Genomic DNA, 25322 nt, shown 5'->3' with positions numbered 1-25322 from the left:
AGCCTCTGCTTTCTCAGAATTTTCAAACTAGGACATGAGAGGTGAATGGTTCTCAATGAGGGGGTGGGGAGCGTGTGGGGGGTTGCCCCCAGGGGGCATTTAGCAGTGTCTGGTGATTGTCAATCATCATGTTTGGGGTACAGGTACTGGCACCCAATAGGTAGGAGCCAGAGATGCTATTAAACATCCGGCATTGCACAGGTCAGTAGTGCTAATGCTGAGAAACCTGCCTCAGGACCAGATACACAAATTAAATGGCATTGCTTCAACTGTGTGTAAACATGTACTTCTGGAAATTTTTCAAGTTTTTAAGTTACAGTTTGGTCAGTTAATAGCTCTATTAACACTTGTACTTGATTCATAATAAATACCGGCCAAATGTGACATTATTTCAGTATAATCGTGGCCTGAAAAACAAGCATCGAGCAGGACAGAATCTTGCTCATGAATTATTACAATCTCAGGCAATGGAGAATATATATTGCCATTAACTGAGCACACTTTAATTTTTCAATTTCTTTATTAATTTTAGAGAAAGAGGAAGGGGAAAGAAAGGGAGAAAAAGAAACATGAATTTGTTCCACTTAGTTATGCATCATTGATTGATTTTTATATGTGCACTGACCGGGGATTGAACCCTTAACCCTGGCATATCGGGATGACACTCTAACCAATTGAGCTAGCAGGCCAGCGTGTGCATACTTTAAATGATAAAAAAGAAAATTACATGTATTAAGATATAGCTTCTATGGCTGGACGGCTGTTAAAAAAAAAAAAAAAAAAAAGGCCAAAATAGCGGTGGCTGAAGTAAGGTAGAAGTTGGCTTCTCTCATATATAGCAGCCACAGCAGTGACTCCAAAGTGCCCAGGCTCCTTCTATCTCATTGTTCTGCCATTGTTGGCATGCGGCTTCCATGCATGGCCCAATGAGCCTGCTCCAACTCTCCTCATCACATCCACATCCTAAATAGCAGCAAGGCAAGACGGAAGTCGAGGGCATGGCCCTCCTTTTAAGGGCATAACTTGAAGCTTGAGCACATCACTTCTGTTCACATAAATTGTTTTTCAAGTGTGGTCTAGAACTTAGTCACGTGGCCACACCTAGCAGTTATGAAGACTGACAGAGTATTTTGCTGGACAGCCTTGTACCCAGCTACCCCTGCAGGGTTCCTTTATTAAAAGAAGCAGAGCTGGGGTGCTGGAGGCCAGCTAGCAGTCTTTGCCTTGGATATCTTATCTTAGGTTAATTCAAGGTCAGGGGCCCAAAGGCTGCTTAATAATTCCAGATGACCTTTGGTCAGGATAGAGGTCACAGGCTGTGACAGTGTCTACAATGGCCTGCTATTTCACTCTGTTACATTAATCCTAAATCACATGAGAGGCAGCAGTAGCTCAGATGCTAAACCACCAGGGTTCAAACCATAGCTCTGACACTTAGCTGAGTTGATTTTAGCAAGTTCACTTCCGCTCTCCGTGTCTGCATTTTCTCCTTTGTAAATTGCTGCTGATGATAGTACCTAACTCCTAGGCTTATGGGGAAGATTAGTGAAGTAATTCATGTCAAACACTCAGAACAGTGTCTCACATAGTGAGCACTACTACAAGCTCTAAACGCTGGTATTATTGTGAGGAGTCCTGCATCTGACCAGCTGATTTGATGTCTGCTAATTTGAGCTTAATGTATGATGGAAAGATGTCTGTTCATTTCATCTAGTTTTAAAATCTCAATAATATATTGTTGCGTTGATCTAATTTTGAGGTGAAGCTCCCCACCCCTACCACCAATAAAGTATCAGAATGAGGAATTTGATTCGCAATGGGATTTGCAGTCCAAAATTGGAATTGATGTGAACCTGGGCCAATTCATGAATCAGTGGACTGGCAGCATCTTAGATCTGAGCCACATTGGTGGACAAGCTAGAAATTCAGTGTAGATACCTGATGCCCTGGCTTGGTCACATTTATTGATTTCTCAACTGATATCACAGATTTCTGGTTTGATTCAAAAAGGTTCATTAAACTCAAATAATTGAAGAACTCGTAGTAAAAACATTGCCACTCAGACCTACAAATGGCATTAGTTGTCTTACTGTCTCTAATATTTCTGACTAGAGGCCTGGTGCACAAATTCGTGCACCAGTGGGCTCCCTCAGCCTGGCCTGTGGGATCGGGCGAAATTGGCTCTCCGACATCCCCTGAGGGGTCCCAGATTGCAAAGGGCACAGGCCAGGCCGAAGGACCCCACTGGTACACGATCGGGCCGGGGAGAGACATGGGAGGTTGACCAGCCGGGGAGGGACCTCGGGAGGACTCCAGGGCGTGTCTGGCCCATCTTGCTCAGTCCCGATTGGCCATACCCCAGCAGCAAGCTAACCTACCGGTTGGAGCATCTGCCCCCCGGTGGTCAGTGCATGTCAGAACAAGAGGTTGAGTGGCCTTAGCATATCATTAGCATATTACACTTTGATTGGTTGAACAGACAACTGGACACTTAGCATATTAGCCTTTTATTATATAGGATTTCAACATCATGTAGCAGATGCCCATCCTTTCCTGACATTCTGCCTCATCAGCGCTAATAAGCAAATGACTAAAAATAAGGTTAGAACATCTTTACAGCATCTGCATTGTGTGTATTAGAGAAAATTTTGTCCATTAAAAGACACATGAATTGTTAAGTCATTTTATACTTTTACTGGTGTAAATTCTGAAAGCGGGTCAATGCTTTTTCTCTGTATGAAGTGATTGAAATGCAAACCACATATACTGTTGAGTGGGAAGCAGGATTTTCTATCGGCTATAAATACTCTGCTGTGAATGTGAAGTTAGTGAGGACAGCCGTACTGCAGTATTCAAACCTCGGTCTTGATTTTCTTCTCAAATTCCCTTTGGTCCTCACAACATAAAATTTACTAGGATGATTCTACATCCACTTAATCTTAAATTCAGTGAGGGAGAATGATGCTGATCCATTATAGTAATTCTTGTTTTGCCAACAGAAAATCATAAAGAAAACAATTTCATGCAATCATATGGAAATGAAAATTATTTAGACTGGCCTGTGTCAAAATATTTACTAGGCTGGCTGAAATTTTAAGCATGATTCTCTGTCCACTTAATCTTAAATTCAGTGAGGGAGAATGATGCTGATCCATTATAGTAATTCTTATTTTTATCAACAGAAAATGGTAAAGAAAACAATTTCACACAATCATATGGAAATTAAAATTATTTAGACTGGCCTGTGTCAAAATATTTAGGCTGGCTAAAATTTTAAGCACTTAGAGGGCCTGTGGGTTTAACAACAATAAAATGAGAATTTCCAGGATAAATTTTCATTTCTACCACAGAAGATTCAATCTCTTAAAACTCAACATATTACAAAATAATGCTTTAAATTTATTCAGGAGTTGAAGAAAAAGGCTTTTGAGTGTTAGTTCCTCCAAACAGAAAAAGAGGGATTCCACTCTTTTTCTTTTTAAAAATAAGTGGACACAGGAAACAGAAAGGCACAGAAGGAGCAGATGAGCCCGGGGACTGGTTGGCTTACACTGGTGAACAGGCCCCAAAGAAAAAGGAGCAAAGTCCTTTTCCTGGAAGGCAGTGGGGGCAGGGGTGAGCCGGGCGGGGGGTGGGGGCAGAGCGTTCAGTAATCTCTCAAAGTTCAAGGACTTCACAAACCTCTCCTTGGCCAACTTGAGCAACGCATAAGACTCATGTGAGAGACCAGGTGAACGGTTGTAACTTGATAGGAAGATAATCCTCTGGCTATTATTATATAAGAGCAGTAGAGGGAGTGCCGGTAAAGGTCAGTGTGAAGCTTCCTAAAATAAAGAGTTTACCTTTAAGAGCAAGATCTGCACTTTGTTCTATAGCATCTCTTATGCAACACAGAGAAACTCAGACTCTGACTTGAAACGCCCTCGCTTGACATTGAGATAGGATTTGTTTGTGGGATACTCTTCAAGACCTCCAATTTTTGTTTTGGGATATCCAACTAGGACTCCATTGATTAATAATTGTTGCAAACGGATTCCCAGAATCGTGTGACTCCTCTGGGTCCCTGGTCCTAAGAGCCAGAATTTCTTTACAAAACGTAACAGTGCCTTTGACCTTGCCTCTGACTTTGCACGACCCCCAGGATATGCACCTCTGGTCCGTGTGTGTGGTTCTGTTCGGTGTCTATGAAAAGGGCACAGCACCTACCACATAGGTAGTTAGGAGGAGCAAATGATATAAGTTATGTCAGGTATATTACAGACCCTCGTGCGTCATTAGCTCAATGAATTTTGTTATTGGTGCTGTTGCCATATTTCCTGCATGGGTGTTAAGAGGGTAAGTGGAGAAATGATACCAAATTTTCAGTTGGTTAGAAATTTTATTTGCTAGCGATGAAATTGGGTGTCCCTCCCACCCTTCTCCCCACACGGCTCCCTGCTCTTGCCACTCTCAGCCCCCTCCCTTTTCTCCTCCACTCAACCAGTAGTACCTGTTTCATGGGCATCCTTCCAGAGATACCATATGCACAGACAAGTGAGAAACATATCTGCATATGTCAATAGTTTTTGGAACATTTATTCTTAATCAGTTCTCTACTTGAATAAAGGACCTCCTTTCAAGCTGATAATTGAAATGGGGAAATGGAATAAGAGTCTCTTCCCTCCATACTTGAAAATGGCAAGTTTATCTATGCTGTGGAATCGTATGGTTATGTCCTTTCCAACTTAAAATGGTATAGATGAAGGACATTAGCATCCTTTTGATAGGATAGACACTGAGGCTCAAAGCAGTGGTTCAGTGGAGTCACCGTGGAGCTTATTATCGCACTCAGTAAGCCATTTATCTCCATGATTGTTTAACTGTGTGAGCCGAACATATGGGTGCCCAGAATCAACACCAATTCCCGTTTACATATTTTATTACGATTTATTAGCTGACTGGTGCCAAAGGAAATTGAAAGGGAATTAGAAGCCTCGGTTGAGGAGCCATTGGTCAAGACAGCCTACTGAGCTGAGCAGGTACAGCAAAGAATTTCAGGAAAATCACAGCTGTTTTCACTTCCCTTCTTTCAAACATGGCCTTTGCCCCACATACGTGAACCTAATCAAATCATGACTCAGCCCATCCCCATTGTCACTTGTGGCAAAAATGATTGGGTGGCACGGGCATACTTGTGATTTTCATGGTGCCTAAGTCACGTGGCAATGTGATGCTTAAATAATGCAGTGAGGGAAGACACAGGCACAGGCACTCCCCGTGAGCAGCTGACATTGTTTCTGACATCATTTGGCAGGCACATGTGGTTAACAGACCTCGGCCAGGTTTCGTAGTTCACCATTTCAGTTAAACCTTCACTTGGGAAGAGGAAATGGGTGTACCAGTCCATTTGAAAGCCCTGCCTTCAGAAACTCACTCCCTACTCATGGCCCCCTGCCAGACCAGCGTTTGGTGTCTGGTGTTACTCGGTGCTCTGTCCTGCTATGGATGTCACTGGTTTCCTAAACACTAGGAAAAACTCTGTGACGTGGGTATAGACAAGGAAAGAGCTTTCCACTGTCCTTTACCCGTGTTGGGTATGTGTCTGCTTTTTAAGTGAGAAGTGTAGTTACCGCTGGGAGTTTCACCTGACAGCATCTCCTGTCTGTCAGACTAGAAGTGACCACATTTCCCGCTCAGGAGACACCAACAGGACCTTGAGGCAAATGTGTACACTGGAAAGGCAGCCAGCCATCCGCTGTTGACATCAGAATGTGGCAGCTTTCCAAATCGAGGAGCATTTGCGAGTTCCCATATTAATATTAAACGCAAGAATCTTGGTTCATGCATCATTAAGGTTACAAATGTTCACATGCCAAATTGGGGAAGAGCAGAAAATACGATTCTCATGGTGACATCTGTTCTCCAGCACAGAACATGTCCTATAATACAGTGTACAGTTTGAAGACTGATGAGTTATGCAAAGCCTTTGGTATGTAGTGTGATTAAGAACCTGCACTTCCGGATGGAGTGGGGGCGGTGTGAGTGGGGTTGAGGTGAAGAGGGCTCCGAGGGAAGACTGGGTCACTCCCAGTCTGGGTTTGACTGTGTGACTTTAGGGCAAGCCCTTAGCTGACCCACATCTCAGGTTTCTTATAAATTAGAAACAATAATGTGCCTTCTCCCTAGTTCACAGAAGGCGAGTCACAGATTATGCTGAGATGAAGTCTCCAAAGAATGCTGCACCTCTATCATCAAAGTTAGAGATACTGACTTTCTGTGAAGGGGTAGGAAGTGGTGCAACAGGGACAGGCTAGGCCTAATTGGCCTTGTCTACTTGCATGTGATTTGCATTAATTGACCTGTAGCATATCTCAATGCATGTTTTCTCTCCTTTGCCTAATTAGTGAAATTTAATCAAACCAACAAATATTTATTGCCTATTATATGTAAGATCAATGTAAAGAGAGAGTTTAGGAAGAGATGCTTTCAAAGATGATCAAATCAGAATGTATGAGAAAAACACATACATACAACCTACAGGACAGATAAGTAGAATATATTGCATTTCCACTGTGGAGTAAGATAGTGCCTCCATAATCTGATTCTGTTATTTGATTTCTCTAGAGGTTGATTTGTAACCAAAATATTGCATTAATATTTTTGTATTTAATTTATTTGATTTCTTTTTTCAATTTGAAATAGAAGGAAGATACTTTTTTCTTTTTATTTCTCCTTTTGCTCAGCTACTCTGGAGTTGTATCGCTGAGTTCTATCTGTTCCTTAACATATCTTTAGGCTATCGGATATTTACATTTCTGATTTGTGAACCAAAAATCCATTTCTGACTCTTTCAGTCTTTAAATGGTTTCTATTTTTCAAGTGGTTATACTGATAATGGAAATGCCCTAACTTTACAAGTTCAGTTTCTCAGAACCCTTCTTGAGGGGATATGTGTTTGGAGCAGTATTAAATTTACATTAAACCTTTGACACTGTTAACTCCATTCTGTTCTTCAACAAGGACATTTTTGTCCAAGGCAACAGTACAGGGCAGGACAAAAGTAGGTTTACAGTTGTTCATCTGGAAAATAATACAAGAATTAATAGATAATAATACAAGAATAAACTCTGTTTCCCATACTCACAACTATAACCCTATGTTTGCCCTGCATTTTCATGAGGCCATAAAATGCAGTGGCACCTGCCACCAAGGAAGAGAAAACTTAACACATGATCGTGGCCTCTTTAGGACCCAGCCCAAAGGCAGGTATCAACCCATAAAAATCCCAAAGCCAGCAGCTATCCGCCTTTTTTCTACTGTGACACAGAGATTAATGGTCCTTCATAAAGAGAGGCAACAGCCTGTGGACACACCTAGAGCTAAGTCCGGGGTAAGGGACCATGGAGTGCACACCCTGCCGGGTTGCATATCCTGGGTCCAGATCAGCTGGAACTCTTACCAGCTGTGTGAGACCAGGTTAAGTCCTTAATCACTCTGAGCTCTGATTTCCCTCATCTACAAACGAGGATAGAAATGAGACCGGCCTTAGCATGTAGCTGTGAGGATGAAATGAAATAATACAAATAAAGGGCTTAGCCTTCAAACAGTGCCTGGAACAAAGTAAGTGCTAAGTCCATCTTAGTTAGTCATACGTGTAGTTCCTCTTTCAGCTACATCAGATTTCTCCCCCATTAAAAAAGAGTACATGGAGCCCCAGTGGTTTGGCTCAGTGGATAGAGCGTTGGCCTGTGGACTGAAGGGTCCTGGGTTCAATTCCGGTCAAGGGTACATGGCCAGGTTGCAGGCTCGATCCCCAGTAGGAGGGTGTGCAGGAGGCAGCTGATCAATTTTTCTCTCTAATCATTGATGTTTCTTTCTCTCCCTCTCCCTTCCTCTCTGAAATCAATTATATATATATATATATATATATATATATATATATATATATATATATTACATGGATATTCAAATTATTGACAGTGATATGATTATGGAGGTAGCCTATTTTATTTATTTAAGAATAAAATGTTTGCCAACTGGGTTACTTATTATTACTGGTGGCAAATGACCAATGCTGCCCATCATTCTGATGTGCTTTCATAGGAAAATACTAACAATCCTTTCCCTCCTCTAAGAGCTAACATGCTGTTTCCCAATCTTATATCTTTGATCCCTGCCTGAGGAAAAATAAATAAGCCAACAAAGAGAAATTTCCAGCATATGAAACACATAACTTTGCTTAATCAAATAGGTAGTATTTCCTGGTCAAGGAGAAAAAATATTTTTGATTAATGTTACCTTAAAATGTTAAATCTACCATCAACTAACATACATTTTATATTGCGCTAAAACCCAAGGTCAAGAGAAAGGCAAAACAGAAGAGTTAAAGTGTCTGTTAGTGCAGAATTCAATAGATTAGGAGCAGAGAGAGGAAGAAAACTGAAATTTTGAAACTGGATGTAGTCACACAAGAATATTGCAGTGCCTGGGAGCTGATAAGGGCTTTAAGGAAATTTAGAAATCTTTAAAGGGATGGATGATATGATCAAGGCTTGTCCATAAGAAAAGAGGACTAGAATAATTGAGAATGCCAGTGGATTCTGATCTTAGTAAAGAAAGGGCAGAAGCCCTAACGGCTTACTTGAATAATATTAGGAATATACATAGCACATCATATAATTTTAGGAGTAAATGGACATTAAAATTTTAGTATTTTAAACAGTCTGAATTTTCCTATTTTAGAGTATGTTTGGAAAGGTTAAATTCTCTAACAAGGGTGATTTGCTGTTTTCATTTAGTTTATTCATTTCCTCATTTATTTCATAAATTTTTACTGAGAACCTAGTTCAGCAATAAACCTGGGGAAGAGAAGTAATTCTCTTGTTTGTTCAGATAGTGGTAATGTCTTCCCTCCAGAGTTCTCATATGTGCCCATCTACACTAATAAAAGAGAAACATGGTAATTGGTGTACGACCGCTACCCTTCCCATTGGCTAATCAGCGTATCCTTATGCAAATTAACTGTCAGCCAAGATGGCGGCCGGCAGCCAGGCACTGAAGCAAGCAGGGAGGCTTGCTTGCTCCAGTGATGGCAGACTCCAACGTTCCCCGCCTGACTTGCCGGCCTCTCAACTGCAACTCTAAGCAACTATTACTATGTTGCAAATAAGAAGCTAAACAAAACCGGCTGTCAGTCAACCCCAGACCGCAACATTGTATCCATGTTTTCAGCAGCGAGGCCTCAGAGCTAAAGCTGGCCCAGAATAAAAAAAAAAAAGAAAACAAGGCGCGGTTGGGAGCTTTTAGTCAACTGCCAGCGGGAAAACAGCCCTCAGCCCCTCAGCCAGCCTGGCCAGGCACCCCAGTGGGGACCCCCACCCTGATCCAGGACACCCTTCAGGGCAAACCAGCCAGCCCCTACCCGTGCACCAGGCCTCTATCCTATATAGTAAAAGGGTGATATGCCTCCCGGTACCGGGATCAGCGGAGCAGCGAGGCTCCCGGCACCGGGATCAGCGTGACAGGGCGCAGCGCCCAAACCCCCTGATCAGCCCTGCTCTGTGCCTGATAGGGGGGGAGCTCCCCAACCCCCCGATTGCCCTGCAGCTCTGTGTGTGACAAGGTGCAGAGCACCAACCCCCTGATCGGCCCTGCTCTGTGTGTGACAGGGGGCGGTGCCCCAACTCCCCTATCGGCCCTACTCTGTGAGTGACAGGGGGGAGCTCCTCAACCCCCTGATGGGCCCTGCTCTGTGAGTGACAGGGAGCAGCGCCCCAACCCCCTGATCGGCCCTGCTCTGTTAGTGACAGGGGGCAGCACCCCAACCCCCTGATCGGCCCTGCTCTGTGAGTGACAGGGAGCAGCGCCCCAACCCCCTGATCGGCCCTGCTCTGTGTGTGACAGGGGGTGGCGCCGCAACCTCCCCATTGACCCTGCCTTGAGTGTGACAGGGGGCAGTACCCCAACCCCCCAATCAGTCTACTCTGAGCGTGACTGAGGGTGGCATTGCAACCTCCTGATCCACCCTGCTCTGTGCATGATGGGGCGGCGCCCCAACTCCCCAATCGGCCCTGCTCTGAGCCCGACCAGGGGCTGCACTTAGGGATTGGGCGTGCCCTCTGCCACCTGGGGGCAGGCCTAAGCCAGCAGGTCGTTATCTCCCGAGGGGTCCCAGATTGTGAGAAGGCACAGGCAGGGCTGGGGGACCCCCCCCCCCAGTGCACAAATTTTTGTGCACCGGGCCTCTAGTACTTTATAATAATCTCTAGAAGGAAACTTGAATTTAGAGATCTCCCATCACTTAATACAGCCATCAGATAGCTCCACACATGAATGCCGGTTCTTTTTCTTTCCTGGGAAAAGTTGAAAGAACAGCCATTGTAGGATCTGACTCTGGAGCAAGTGAAAGCGAATCTGAAAGCAGTTTCATAATTAAAATGGACATAGTTGGTGCTCAGGTTTTTGATATGCAGAAACCCGCCAGTGTCCAAACCTAGGAAGAAGACGAGAGGAACTGGGCAACAGAAGTGAGATGGAGGCTCCAAGTTCCACCGTTCTCTCCCGATCTAGGTCCTGAAAGCATTTGGGCTGCCCCAATGAAGCCCACTTTAAATTTATGTGATCATAGACATTCTTCCTTATGCCTGTTGAATACAGGGAAATCGGCAGCAGAACAAATCAAGATTGCAGCAGATAGAGTTGTCTCTGGTGAAATAAGTCAGAACTCTTAGAGTTTCTTCTTTGATTTTCTAGTATAATAGTATAACATAACGAAGTGTTAAGGCTCTGGAGTCAGACAGATTCGGGTTTGGGGTAGACTGCCGCTTACCAGCTGGATGAAACTTCAATTCATTGTTCAATCTCCCTGAGCCTGATACTCTTTTTTTTTTTTTTTTTTGTAAATGGGAATGGTAATAATAGTATCTAACACATAGTGCTGTTATAAGGTTAAATATAATATTTGGAAACTACATAGTACAGTGCCTAGTACAATGGTAAATCCTCATAAACATAAGCTATTGTTTTAATTATGCATTATCCCCTTAATATACTCTTAACAAACTGATATTGTTTTGCATAATGGAGATGAACTGCCCAAATGGGGTGAAACTAGTTATATACTTTAAGCCTGTATCTGTTAACCACAATGACTTAACCAAATGGGGTTCTGTTTTTTGGGTGTTTTTTTTATTGTTTAAAGTATTACAAAAGGTATTACATATGTCTCCTTTTTTCCCCCACCCTTGACAATCCCCTGGCCTCCCCTACCTCCCAGTGTCTTATGTCCATTGGTTATGCTTATATGCATGCATATAAGTCCTTCAGTTGATCTCTTACCCCCCCCCCCCGCCCCCCTACCCTCCCCGGCCTTCCCACTGCTTGGGTGTTTTTGTGAGTGTGTGTGTGTTTTCACATAATAAGGAATTCAGAAGTAGGCAGTATAGGGCTGGTGCAGCAGCATGAGGTCCCAGCCGCCTCCTAATTTTCTGCTCTACCACCTTATCAGATGGCTTTCATCTTTATGGGTGAAAGAGGGCTGCTCCACCGCCAGACATCCGAGGAAGAAGAGCCCAGGGTGAAAGGCCTTTATTCAAAACTGTCTTTTTTTCAGGAAGTGAGGAGTGTCAGAGCCTCTATCCCTAGGAACGCCCATCTATATACCTCATTGGCCAGAACTGTGTTTCATTGCTAGCCTTTAACAACAGTGGAAGCTGGGAAAACACAGTCATGTTTTAAACTGGGCTCATTGCCACCCTAAAAAAAATAATTGTAGCTTTGTTGGATATTGAATAAACCACCAGCCGAATCTGCCACAAAACCACAAGAAGTACCCAGCTCCCAAGCCTGATGGTTTTCTAGCAAAGATTTATAAATGTCCTCAACACTGGGGCATTCTGGGGGCATTTGCTAAGACTTTAAGTCCTACCATCATCATTGATCTACGTAACTGACAAGATGATTACCAAAGCCTTTCGGTGTGACTCCTGAACCATTATTGCGAGTTTATGTCTGTGTTTCAATGTAAAATTAGGTTGCCATTTAGTTCAACAATCATGATCTTGGTGATGTGACTGTCTCATTTATTCAGTAAACATTTGTTGAGGATCCACTGAAAGGGAAAATGAAGAAGCAACATCCGAAATCCCAGTGGATATTTTTAAAGGTTAAGTTATATAGAGGTGACAGACATCAGTTGGCCTAGATTCTGGCAGCGGTGCCCCATGTTTGGATGCTTACAGCAGTTCCCTGAAATTCTCAAGTTCTCTGTCATCAGCCTCGCTGGACTTAGGAGTACCAGGTCTTAGCCACTTTCTAGAGGACTGCAGGTTTTCTTCCATTGATATTAAATGACCTGTGTATAAAATCAGATGTGGAAAACTTCTCTGGTTTTTACCAGTTTAATGGGTTGAAAGCCAATCAGTAATGATTCGTTGAAGCTAACTGTTGCCCTGCACTGAGCAAAACATGTTGTCCAACTTTTCTGGGTTGATCTCAGGATGTTTACTAAGAACCAGTTCCACAAACCTGTTTGGTTGTAGACTTTGGCATTGATTTCTCATGGCTGAGAGGAGCTTGAATGAGACAGTGGGACAAGTGCTTAAGTTCTCTGGGCCTCGGTTTTCTTATTTTTAAGAAGAGAACATTTAATAAGAGGATCCTTAAGGTTCCTGCCTGAACTACTAAGATTTGGAGCAGAAAGAAGACTTGGTTGCTGTGGAAACCTTCATTCTGTTACTCAGCCTTGGAAGTTGTGGGGTGCGAGAGGCTCTAGACTTTCATGCCTCCATTCCATCCTCATGGAGATAAAGGAGCTGAATTTCAAGAAATCTGAGTCCTCTACATGATCTAATGTTCTGTCAAGTAAAACTCCAGAGAGCTCCCTCCCAAATTCTACCAGATGGGTTCATTTTATGAAAATTCTTGGAGAAATGCTTGATGGGTTTCATCTTCCCAGGACCTATGCATGGGCTTTGCTAAGTTTGTTAAGCGTTAAAGTTTGAAATGAGCCCAAAGAAGATCAAGGCTGTGAACTCTTTTATGTCTAAGAATCTCCACCCAGTGTTTCTAATTGGGCGCAGATTCACAAAAACCATTGCTGAATTCTGCGATCTCAGCTGTTCTTTGAATTGGCATCTTGACCAGCAGAAAATCCCATACTTTGGAGGAGTGTTTGGAATGGCCTTTGATAGTTATCTGGTTACACCAAGACCTGCAGAGAGGTGGTCATAAGGAACCTAATAATAGATCTTTTAGGACCCACCAAGTTATCCTAAATTAAAGTGACCCTTAAAAAGAAGGGGAAAAATTTTAAGCATATAGAAAACTTAACCCCCAAAAGTCCTTAATCACAGCTGACTCCTTCACTCACAAGCAGCTCTCAGAAGGCAGCGGCTTGTTTCCAGCAGAGGCCCCGCAAAGCCCAGGAAAGCAGAAGATAGAGCCGGTAGCGACAGCGTCTAGCCAGCAGATCTCATGCTCTGCCTAGAACTGGCCTGATAGGTTTTCACCTAGCGGAGGGTTTCAGGATTTCAGTTGCAGTGTGCCTTGAAACTCTCCAGGCTCGCTAATGAAAGAAAGAAATGATCAAAATACCATCTGTCACAATGGAAAACCCAAGCGGCCCCCAAACCTCTTCCTCAATGAGCAGCCGATGCGGATTTAGTCAACCTGGACCCTTACTTGTGCGCTGAGGTCACAGTTTGGCCCATCTTCTGCTTACGGCTTTAACCAAATAAAGCCTTCCCTCCCTGCACTTCCCTTGCCAAAGTCAGGTTGAGAGATAGTTCTTTGTGAGGATTGTCTTGGCAGGAGACACAGGGATCTTCTCACACAGCAAAACGCAGCAACAAAGCCAAATGATACACCAGTCAGGGGGCTAAGTAATGTTAAAAATTGAAAAAGCAAACGACAGTCCTTACCTTTGCACCCATTGTCTTTTTTGTTTGGTTTGCTATGGTTGGGGGGGGAGGGGGCTGTTTTTGTTTGTTTTGTTTCTGTCTTTTTTTTTTTTTTTTAACCAACAGAACTCCCCAAATGTCAGTGGAAGGTCCGAGGCATCTTTCTTCAGTAACAGCTGGTTTATCTCAGAGGGGATTTGCTTTTAGGGTTCTCCCCTGTGATCTTCCTCTTGTTCCTTGTATTTCTGCCGCATTGCAGTTTCTAACTTCTCTGTGGCTGGAAATATCCGAGGCTGGCACTTTCGAGAAGAGAGACGGAAAGAAATCCTAGTGTCTGTGAACTGTTGCTAAATCTGCACATGTCCACTTGTAACCAAGAATATTCAACTCAGAGCCAAAGAACAGGAGGAGAAGAAAAACCCCTTCCTGGTTTGTTGTAGACTTTGGCGTTGATTCCATGGGCCTTGGAGGAGTTTCAGTGAGACCGTGGGTCTAGCCCAGTGATGGCGAACCTTTTGAGCTCAGCGTGTCAGCATTTTGAAAAACCCTAACTTAACTCTGGTGCCGTGTCACATATAGAAATTTTTTGATATTTGCAAACATAATAAAACAAAGACTTATATTTTTGATATTTATTTTATATATTTAAATGCCATTTAACAAAGAAAAATCAACCAAAAAACTGAGTTCGCGTGTCACCTCTGACACGCGTGTCATAGGTTCGCCATCACTGGTCTAGCCTCTGCTCTCCCAGAATCACTAGCCAGGTTCCCTGAGGCGGTTTCTTAAGTTCTCTGGGCCTCCGTTTCCTTATGTGTAAGAAGGGAACATTGAACAAGATGATCCTGAAGGTCCCTCCCTGAACTAAGGTTTGGGGCAGGATGGTGACTTAGTTACTGTGGAAACCCTGATTCTGTTACTCAACCCTCTATAAGTTGGGTGCTCTGGGGTGGGAAGTCCTGGAATTTCATGCCTTGGTTTCATCCTCAAAGAAATGAAGGAGCTGGATTCCAAGAACACTTGATCTAATGTTCTCTCAAGTCTGTCAAGCTCCCAGATTCTACCAGATGGTTTATTTCATGGAAATTTTTGGAGAAATGCTTGATGGGTTTCATCTTCCCAGGTTCTGTACATGAAATGAGACTTGTCCCGTTGGATCACGATGTCATAACAGGCAGAGTTTGGAATACCCTCTCTTGGTTATTACAGCCTCCTCACTATGAATGAGGGGCCTCGGTTCACTGTAAAGGGGAAGAGCGTGTTGGGACTGCTAATACACCTTGTGTGGGGTGACTCTCCTTATGCTCTGTTCCTGTTTCCCCAACTACACAAAGGGGACAAAGTGCTTGCCCCTGTGAACACACTGACTTCATGTAAAACAAAAGCCTGTTTATGGAAGAGGACAATCTTTAAATGATATTCAAGGCAAAGACCATAGGTGGAAAAACAGAGAGAAAGACACCTGTTCAGATAATACCAAATAGGAATTTATGGATATCCCAGGAATCAGAGTATAAGAGTATGAAGAGAAATAAAATGCCTGTAGGAGACAAAATCCTCTGAAACTCTGTATAAAAGAATATACAGGGGTGGGGAAAAAAGTAGGTTTATAGTTCATATGAAAAATAACACAATCCTATATAATAAAAGCCTAATATGCTAAATGTCTGGTCATCCAGTCAGCCATTCAATCAATCAAAGCGTAATATGCTAATGATATGCTAAGGCCACTCAACCTCTCACTGTGATGTGCACTGACCACCAGGGGGCAGACACTCTGACCAGTAGGTTAGCTTGCTATTGGGGTCCGGCCAATGAGGACTGAGCAAGATGGGCCAGACACGCCCTGGAGCCCTCCTGTGATCCCTCCCCTGTCCCAATCATGCACTGGTGAGATCCCTCAGCCTAGCCTGCGCTCTCTCGCAATCCGGGCTGAGCCCCTCTCTTCCCCCCCAGTACACAATTTTTGTGCACCGGACCTCTAGTCATTAATAAATAATACAAGAATAAACTCTGTGTTTCATGTACTCACAACTATAAACCTACTTTGCCTACCTCTGTATTGGCTTTAGAAAAGTATTGTTATACTAGTAAAAGCAATGAAGAGTGCACAGCAAGAAAACCACCAACAAAATGAAAAACCAGCCTATTGAATGAGATAAAATATTTGCAAATTGTATATCTGGTAAGGAGCTAATATCTACAATATCTAAGGAACTTAAATGATTCAAGAGATGGGGAAAAAACAATTCAGTTAAAAAATGGGCAGAAAATCTGAATAGACGTTTTATCAGAGAAGACATACAAATGGCCAACAGGCATATGAAAAGATGCTCAACATCACTAATCATCAGGGAAATACAAATCAAAACCACAATGAGATATCACCTCAGATCTGTCAGAATGGCTATTATAAAAAAGACAAGAAATAACAAGTGTTGGTGAGAATGTGGAGACAATAAACCCTTGTACACTGTTGGTTGGTATAGAAATTGGTGCAGCCACTATAGAAAACAATATGGAGCTTCCTTAAAACATTAAAAATGGAATTACCATATGATATAGCAATTACACATCTGGGTATTTATCCAAAGAAAATGAAAACACTAACTCAAAAAGACATATGCACCCCCATGTTAATTGCAGTATTATTTACAGTAGCCAAGATGTGGAAGCAACTTAAGTGTCCATCAATGGATGAATGAATGAAGAAATTATATCTATAATAATAAAAGCGCAATATGCTAATTAGACCAGATGGCCTTCCAGATGACTTTCGGGAGAAGTCGCGGCAGCGGGGGCCAAGGCAGAGGCAGCCTCCTCAGCTGTAGGGGCCAAGCCCCTTGCACGAATATTCATGCATCGGGCCTCTAGTATTTATATAAAATGGAATATTATTCCACCATAAAAAAGAAGGAAATCTTACCTCTCTAGTGGGAATGAGCAGAGAAAAAGGCAAGTTGTGAATATTTGTTGGGTTAACCAATAAAGTGTCTGCCAGAGAATTTGTGTTGAAGAAAATAATCTTGTGGCTTGTTATTAGGAAGAAGTAAGATATGAAACCTTTGGGGGTAAGGCTCATGACTGCAAACATTTCCTCTAATAAAATCATTAAATCACGGTTCTTGTATTGAGTTAAAACACCTATTCAAAAGGCAAATAGCCCTATTTTTCACCCTGAATTGGCCATAAACCTTAACTAGTGCTATTTCAGGCCTCAGTCTTCCCCACCATAAAATAAAAATAATGTTCATTCCAGGCCTCACTTGGATCCTTTCATTCAATCATTCATTTATTCAACAACTATATACTACACACCTACTATGTATCAGGCACCATGTTAATGCTGAAGACACACAAATAAATAACAGAACCCTTCCCTGGTGACTCCCATTCTAATAGGAAAGGGAGGCCAGGGGTATATTTATTGAACACTACTGCGTGTTGGACTATGGTGGGAGCTTTATATTAAAAAGATGTACATATGATATATATGCTATGCAAACAAGTAATATAATAGGTAGAGTGGAGCAATAGAAGTATTTATAAAAGTGCTTTGGGACAGAGTAGGGGAAATGACTCATTCTGCCCCGGGAATTGGGAAGGCTTTACCAAGGCGATGAAATCGGAGATAGGGCTTGAAAATGAGCCAGACTTTGCTGGGCTGGGGACTAACTCCTGGTGCAGGCATAGCTGACTCACAAGCATTGAAGGCTTCAAAGGGACTAGTGTGTTCCCAAAGGGGCGAGTAGCTCGCTCTGCTGAGCCCTTGCTGGTGGGAGGTGATGTGGGATGCTGAAGGTGGTGGTTGCAGCCAGGTGGTGAGGGGCCTCAGTAGCCAGGTGAAGGAGTTGGGTCTTGGGGAGCCATTGGCATACAGGACAGGACCTGGTCAGATTTGTGCCTCAGACAGATCGTGCTGGAACCTGTGAGGAGGGGCTCCCAGAATGGAGGGCGGCTGAGGGCAGAGAAGCTGTTTGGGAGGATTTTGCAAATATCCTGGTGAGAGATGATGACTCAATGAAGGCACTAGGGCTCCTTTTTTATTTTATTTTTGCCTGGTTTCTGAAATTTATTGAAAATCAAAGAATAGAAAAACTTTTCATAAAAATATGTCAATTTTAGCTTCCACATTGCTGTACACACACACAATTGAAGGATGATATCTTTATGTTAAACCTGCAGCACGTGACCCCCAGTGACCCCAGGGGTAGCCAGGCTGATTTATCCAGTGCACTGTGACGGGGGTGGAGCATGGTGCCCGTGAGCTTTAAAATGTGCAACCAGCTGGGCTGGTGTGACTCCGTGGTTGAGTGTTGGCCCATGAACCAGGAGGTTGTGGTTCGATTCCCCTGTCAGGGCACATGACTGGGTTGTGGGCTTGATCCCCAGAAGGGGCATGCAGGAGGCAACTGTTCAATGATTCTCTTTCATCATTGATGTTTCTCTCTCTCTCCCTCTCTTTTCCTCTTTCTGCAATCAATAAAAGCATACCTTTTTAAAAAAATGTACAGCCACAGGACACTCGCCACTGTCCCACGGTGGTCTCCTTACTATAGGGTTACCATCAATATTGCTCACGCACAGAGATTAGAATAGGCCTGCATATCAGCTTTTATAAATATGTCTTCATCAATAGGTTCTAGTTTAAATATTTGAAAATAGTTTTGAAAACTTTTGATCATCAAAACCTGGGGACAAAACATGCCCCTCTTTTCTGGAATGCCTCCTCCAGGTGAGAGCAGCCAGCTGGAGGCCCTGCGGTCACAGCTGGCTGCTCTCGGTGACAATGGGGCCAGTCCTGTTTCAAAAAGGCAGAACATGGACATTCAGAAGATTGACCTTACTGCATATGCATCACAGGTCTCATCCTAGAAATAGACAGACAGCTGGGGTGGCTGGTTGGACATATTGAAAGACAGAGAGGAAGGAATCAAAAGAAGATTCTGAGGTAAGATCAACAGCCTCTGGTGAATGATTGGATGGATTAAAAGACTGAGCGGGAGGAATCAAAAAAGTGACTGAAGTTTCTCATGTGGCGTTTGGGTGGTGCCATTCACAGGAAATGTGGAAGAATGCGGCATCTGCTGAGCTGCATTCCTGCTCCGTGAAAAGGGGAGTGGGGCCTTTTACTTCAGTACTTGTTTTATCTCCGTAATACTCTTCCCACAGCTTCATCCAGCTGTGATTTCAAATTCACGTTCTGGGATAAGGATCCCAATGGCTGTGGTTGCCTTGAGCCTGTGGAGTGAAAACAGGTGTCTGTAGTGAATGCAGACAGCAACGGGGGAGAGAGCTGATCCCTGGACCAGGCTTGGGGTCCAGGCACAGGGAGGTGGCCGATCGGCCACGGATGCCCTCGTGGTGGCTCTGGCCTGCTCACCACCGCTGCAGGCTGTTCTTTCTGCTTCGCTGAAGCACAGCCTTCATAGTTTTAATAGTTTTTTAAGGCCAGTGGAAGGGATTGGACTTTTCATGATGCTTCAACTTCTCAAGTGCATGACTAATACTTGAAGGAATTAAGAGACTTCTTTATTTTTAATTGCATCTACTTGTTTGGTATGTGGCTCAATTAATTCATTCTTGTTGTGAATGTATTGGAAGACCCTGTACCCTCTTGACCTCTCCTTGTAATTATGACTATCATCCTGCTTTGAAGCACTGTTTTGATTACACACTTTAAAGGAACTTCTAAAACACCCTCTCATCGCTACGTGGCTGAAATGCCCACCGCTTGGACTCAAGGACAGTCATCTCAGAGTGGTTCTTATCCCCAGCAGGTCAATGGCCTCTCATTTCACCTTCCTTTCCCCCCACAATCTGCCCCTTCCCCTTTAGAAGTTTCCATTCACATATTCCAACTTTAATAAGGCTAGCTCTTGTTTCTGAGGCCCAAAGAGCAATGTTTTAACAAACACAACTCAATCAATCAATTGCTGGCAGGTACCTCACAGCAAACGTTATTGCAATCTCACCATCATTCCATCACTCCCCCGCCCCCACCCCTCCTTTTCCAAACACACACAGGATTTGTTTCTCCTTTCCTTAGATTATACTATCTGGCAAGTCTGCAGTCAAATAAAAATTGATCCAGTCACAGTTTTAACTAAATTGCATGAAATAAAGTTCTTTGTTCTGAAGTTGTCTCTGACTGGTGGCCTGAGAATTTCATCTGCTTGCATCTTATGAAAAGTCTTTCCACTGTGTAATTGTCACCATGTGGTGCCTGGCTTTATAAAGCAGCACTGTGCTTTAAGAAGATTCATAGTAATTTACTGAGGTAAAGGGCATGATAATAACCCAGTAAATTATTTGTCTTCTTCAAAGTAAGGCCTAAAGGCCTTTTAGTGACCAAGCACCCTCTTCCATCTTTTTGGTACTTTCTCTGTCACCTGTCTTCTTATCTATATATATAAAAGCCTAAGTGACCATTTGACTGCTCAATCACTCTACTGGTAGCTATGATGCTCACTGACCACCCGGGGGCAGATGCTCAACACAGGAGCTGCTCCCTGGTAGTCAATGCGCTCCCACAGTGGGAGCGCCGCTCAGCTGACCAATGGGCAGCACAGCTGCGGTAGCAGTGTGAGTTTCTCCTACAGATACTCCCCCTTTGTGCCCCTCCCCCATCCGGACCAGGACTGGGACCAGGATCAGGACCAGCAGCGGGACTGACTGGGCGCAAGCCCACCGCCACTTCTCGGTCATGGGCACACTGGTATTGCCCCAGGATGGGCGTGTGGAGACCACAGCGAGCCTACCGAGCGGTGGTGGTGGCAGGTGCAGGGGGCCAGGATGAGCAGGAGCGCCATGGCGCCTGCCCAAGCTCAGGCTCCTCCCCAGCCGCCTGCTGCTTCTTGCACTACTACAACCCTCAGAGCATATAAGACTGCCAGTTTTGGCTGATCCCTACAGGCCAGGCTGAGGGACCCCACTGGTACATGAATCCATGCACCAGGCCTCTAGTCTACACTAATAAAAGACAAAGATGCTAATTGACCGTACCTTCGCTACGCCCACCAGCCAATCAGAGTGACTATATGCAAATTAACCCAACCAAGATGGTGGTTAATTTGCATATACCGGCTGGGAGCAAAGACTGAAGACAACGTAGAAGGAAGCCAAGCACTGCAGAAGGGAGCAAAGTGGAGGCGGTGGAGACAGGAATGGAGCCAAGGCAGCAGAAGCGGGAGGCGGGAGGCGGGAGCAGAGCCAGGGCACAGCAGCCAGCTGGGGTGCAGCAGGTGGCAGGGGTGGTGGCGGGCGGCAGGAGACGGGAGGCAGCAGGCGGCGGGGGAAGGAGGCAGAGGCGGGAGGCAGGGGGAGGAGATGGAGGCGGGAGACGGGAGGCGGCGGGAGGCAGGAGCGAAGCCCTATTCTTGCAGGAATCTTCCTGCAATGGGCCTCTAGTATTATTATAAAAGGACTAGAGGCCCGGTGCATGAGATTCATGTACTTGGGAGGGGGGGCTCCCTCAGCCCAGCCTGCGCCCTCTCACAGTTCGGGAGCCCTTGGGGGAAGTCTGACTGATGGCTTAAGCCCACTCCCTGCAGGGAGTAGGCCTAAGCCGGCAGTTAGACATCGTTAGTGCTGCTGTGGAGGCAGGAGAGGCTCCCGCCACCGCCGCTGCACTCGCCAGCCGTGAGCCTGGCTTCTGGCTGAGTGGTGCTCCCCCTGTGGGAGTACACTGACCACCAGGGGGCAGCTCTTGTGTTGAGCATCTGCCCCCTGGTGATCAGTGCACATCACAGTGACCGGCTGTTCTGCATATTAGATTTGCATATTAGTCTTTTATTATATAGGATAATCTGTTAGAGTTCAGTGAGAAGAAATAAGTTTGAGAAAATTCAAGGTAATCCTATGGATGATGATGAGAAAATAAAATTTTTTTAAGTTGACAAAGAACGTATTAGCATCCACTTATTTCATTTATGGCTATGAATTATGTACAGATAACTTGTGGCACTCACTGTTTTCCGAATGTAATGAAACCTTGGGATAAATTCAGGTTGTGCAATCTTGCATTAGGGAGTTTTTTGTGGAAGAGTGTTTTAGTGTGTTTATGCTATTATAACAAAATACCACTGACTGGGCAGCTTATAAACAACCTAAAGGTATTTCTCACAGTTCTGGAGGCTGGACGCCTAAGGTCAGGGTGCCAGTGTGGGCATGTGACCTCTTTTGGATTTCAGGTATTTTTACTGTGTCCTCACAGGGTGGGAAGAGTGAGGGAACTCTGTGGGGCTTCTTTTATAAGAGCACTAATCCACCCTCATGACCTAAGCACCTCTAGGAAGCCCACCTCCTGATACCATCACTTTAAGGATTAGGATTTCAGTATATGAATGTGGGGGAGGGGCACAAACATTCAGGCCACAGCAAGCAGCTTGCAGTTGTCGTCACTGATTCTCTGTAGCATAACTTCCTCATTAAAGACTTTGTGCAACCCTTTTGAACATAGGAGAAAACTTTTCCCCATACAGGGCAGTGAAAGTGTATTTCCTCTCAAGGGATCGAACCATTTGTTTTCACATCAGAATCTGAGATTCAGCATTCTTGATTTACTTACTACCTTGTAGCAAAAGTTGACATTTCTAAAATTTTAAAGAGCAACTCAACCATTGACTCATTCCACAGGTTTTTATTGAGTACTGACTGTACAGTGGACACAGTGCTAACCATGCTACCCACCTTCTAGAAGGTTGGGTTGGCTAGCCTTTAGTGATGAAAGCGAGAAAACACCAGAGACTTGACTAAAATTTGGATTCATTCGCCACCACAACGTTGAAGAATAGCCTTCTCAGAGACAGCAAATGAGCATGAAAACCAGAGGTTACTGGGACTTCTTTGTAGTTTACCAGCCACATTCGTCGAAGGAAGCCTCTGCTTAACTCCTGAATGTTGACTAAACTGAAATTCGTTCATGTTGCCTTGTTTATTCCTCATGTTCTTTTGGTGCAGAGACAGAAAAGCTTGTACTAGAGGCAGGCAACGGATTGCCATCCTGGAAATTCAATGACCAGCTTTTCCCCTGTGATGTGTGTGGGAAAGTCTTTGGCCGACAGCAGACATTGTCCCGACATCTCTCGCTGCACACAGGTGAGTCGGCCTCACTGCTGTGCCTTCCCGGGTCTGGATCACCAGCGTCTCCATTACCAAGAAGCTGAGTTGCTCTAAGAGAATTATTACAGGAAGTGATGGGAGTGTCTTATCATGACCTCCTCAAGCCATTTAACTGGCATGTTCAAATAAGGCCCCAGACAGGGTTTCTTATTTGTATTGAAAGGATTCATAGAGTTCAAGAAGGATTGATGAGAAAAGACACACATCCCCTGGTGTGTGTCCGCTGGGGCTGGGGGTCGGCATGCAGTCCCCTCCCCCCCATCTGTGTGCAACTCCTCCTGTGCAGTGGTGATACAGTCTCTTCCTGAGCCGGTCATGATGCCCGGCTAATTTGTATATATATATATATATATATATATATATATATATATATATATTAATAAAGAAATATGGTTGATTCTGTGTACTTGGAAAAGGAAAGCAACCAAGTTCAGGAGTAAAGGAGGAATACATATTAACTTAATCAATGCAGCAAAAATAAGTGAAGATAAAAAGAAATACAGTAGAATCGATTGTAAACATAAAGCAAGGTAGAAATAATAAGATGAAGTTTTCCATTTTTACACCCAAGATCAGACTTTTTAAATAGTTCAGATGTATTTTATTTATAGGAAATGACAAAGAAAATAAGTAGAGATTTTCCATATCACATGAAATCATAAAGAAGGCAGGATAGGCGGTATTAATATGACATGATTTATATATATATATTCACTAGACAAAATTTAGTCATATACTTAAGCCCAAAGAAAACTTTAACATGTTCAGAAAAGTGGAGTTTTATAGGTCACATGCTCTGCTCATACTTAAAGGAAATTTAAAATAACCAAAGGTCAATAAGATGTCCTAGCTAACCAGGTCAAAGAAAAGGAAGATAATCAAAACTCAAATTATAGACATCTAGAAGAAATGAAAAGGGGAACACTTCATTCCTAGGCCTGGAACAAACAGCTTCAGCTCTGTTCAGAGGACAATTCATAGGCTTAAATGTTTTAATTAGAAGAGAAGAAACACAGAAAGTAACTTAGCATCTTAAAGAACTAGTAAAAGAGCCTTAGCTGGTTTGGCTCAGTGGATAGAGCATCAGCCTGCGGAGTGAAGGGTCCTGGGTTTGAACCCGGTCAAGGGCACATACCTCGGTTGCAGGCTTCTACCTGGCCCAAACCCTGGTCAGGGTGTGTGCAAGAGGCAACCAATCAATACTTCTCGCTGTCTTTCCCTCTCTCTTCCACTCTCTCTAAAAATCAATGGAAAAATATCCTCGGATGAGGATTAAAAAAAAAATGATAAAAGAAAAACAAAATCTAGGAAGAAAAAGACCACAAAAAGAGATTAATTTCTTTAACCCTGATTAAGAAAGGAAAAGGAAGCAAAATTATTCAAAATTAGGAATGGAAAAGGAAGCCTAATCATTAATGCTATTAAAGTATTTTTGGAGAATAAGGGCAACTCTATGACAATAAGAAAAGGACAGCTAAAAACTTAGATGACATAGCTAATTTAAGCAAAATTTCCAAAATTGACCCCAGGGGAGGAAACAAACCTTAAGTAAATCAGTTATCAAAGGGAAATTTGGAAAGATGATGATGGAGATAATATTATTGATAAAGGTGTCCAGATGGGTTCTTTTTAATCTTTTGAGAGTAGGAAAGTCCAGTATTATTAAACCTTTCCAAATGATAGAAAAAGATAGAAAGTTCAGCAATTCACTTTAATACCAAAATTAACAACCTTGCTTATTAATACAAATGCAAAAATTCCAGAGAGGACTCTCTCTTATCTGCACCTCAGGGCCCCGTTCCCCAGCCCCGCTGAGCCCAAGCCACCAGCCCCTCCGATGTTGGGGGCCACCTGTAATAACAGCCATGCCTTACATGTTGTGGGAAAACTTGTCTGTGTCCTTCCCTGGGAGGCAGACAAGGCCAGCTCGGTCTCACAGAGGAAGAGCGCTAAGGACAGACAGTGAAGTAGAGCTTGTCTTCTGCTGCCCTCCGTTGCCTCTGTCTGCACAGTGAAAGCAGGGGCTGCTCCTTTTACGTAATTTGCTTGATTCACCAAATGTATTCAGACGGCCACTCTGGAAACAGTCCTGAAACACTGTCGGTGCTAGGAGAGAGTTCCCATTAAGGAATGTAATTGAAAAATTTTATTTTATTTATGTAAAATGTAAATTTCCAATTCAATTATTTCACATGAGTCATTTTTTATTCCTTTAATTTCATTAGTTTTTTATTTCTTGGCTGACCCAGGCCTGGAGCTTCTTTTACTCACCAGTTCTGCGAACATGGTTTCACTCCTCCTTCCCTGCCTTAGCTCCCACCC

The 25322-nt window shown here is 43.6% G+C and overlaps 1 protein-coding gene across 9 annotated transcripts in view; it reads left to right on the top strand.

Annotated features, from left to right (window-relative positions):
* ZNF827 (zinc finger protein 827) overlaps positions 1-25322 on the top strand; it is a 172526-nt gene that overhangs the window by 131976 nt on the left and 15228 nt on the right. For 8 of the 9 annotated variants that reach the window (XR_011471546.1, XM_070415260.1, XM_070415262.1 and 5 more), the window contains exon 9: positions 22839-22976. The exons of the other annotated variant lie outside the window; for it this stretch is intronic. Coding sequence is in view for 7 of the 8 variants with exons in the window: in XM_070415260.1 (XP_070271361.1) it covers positions 22839-22976 (138 nt within the window). In the remaining variant the exon portion in view is untranslated. The remainder of the gene's footprint in view (positions 1-22838; positions 22977-25322) is intronic. 9 annotated transcript variants of the gene reach the window in all.

The sequence above is a fragment of the Myotis yumanensis genome, unplaced genomic scaffold (assembly GCF_028538775.1).
Source record: "Myotis yumanensis isolate MYYU_CA2020_CCGP unplaced genomic scaffold, mMyoYum1.0.hap1 SCAF_5, whole genome shotgun sequence".
Taxonomy (NCBI): domain Eukaryota; kingdom Metazoa; phylum Chordata; class Mammalia; order Chiroptera; family Vespertilionidae; genus Myotis; species Myotis yumanensis.
This window is presented reverse-complemented; position numbering and strand designations above follow the sequence as displayed.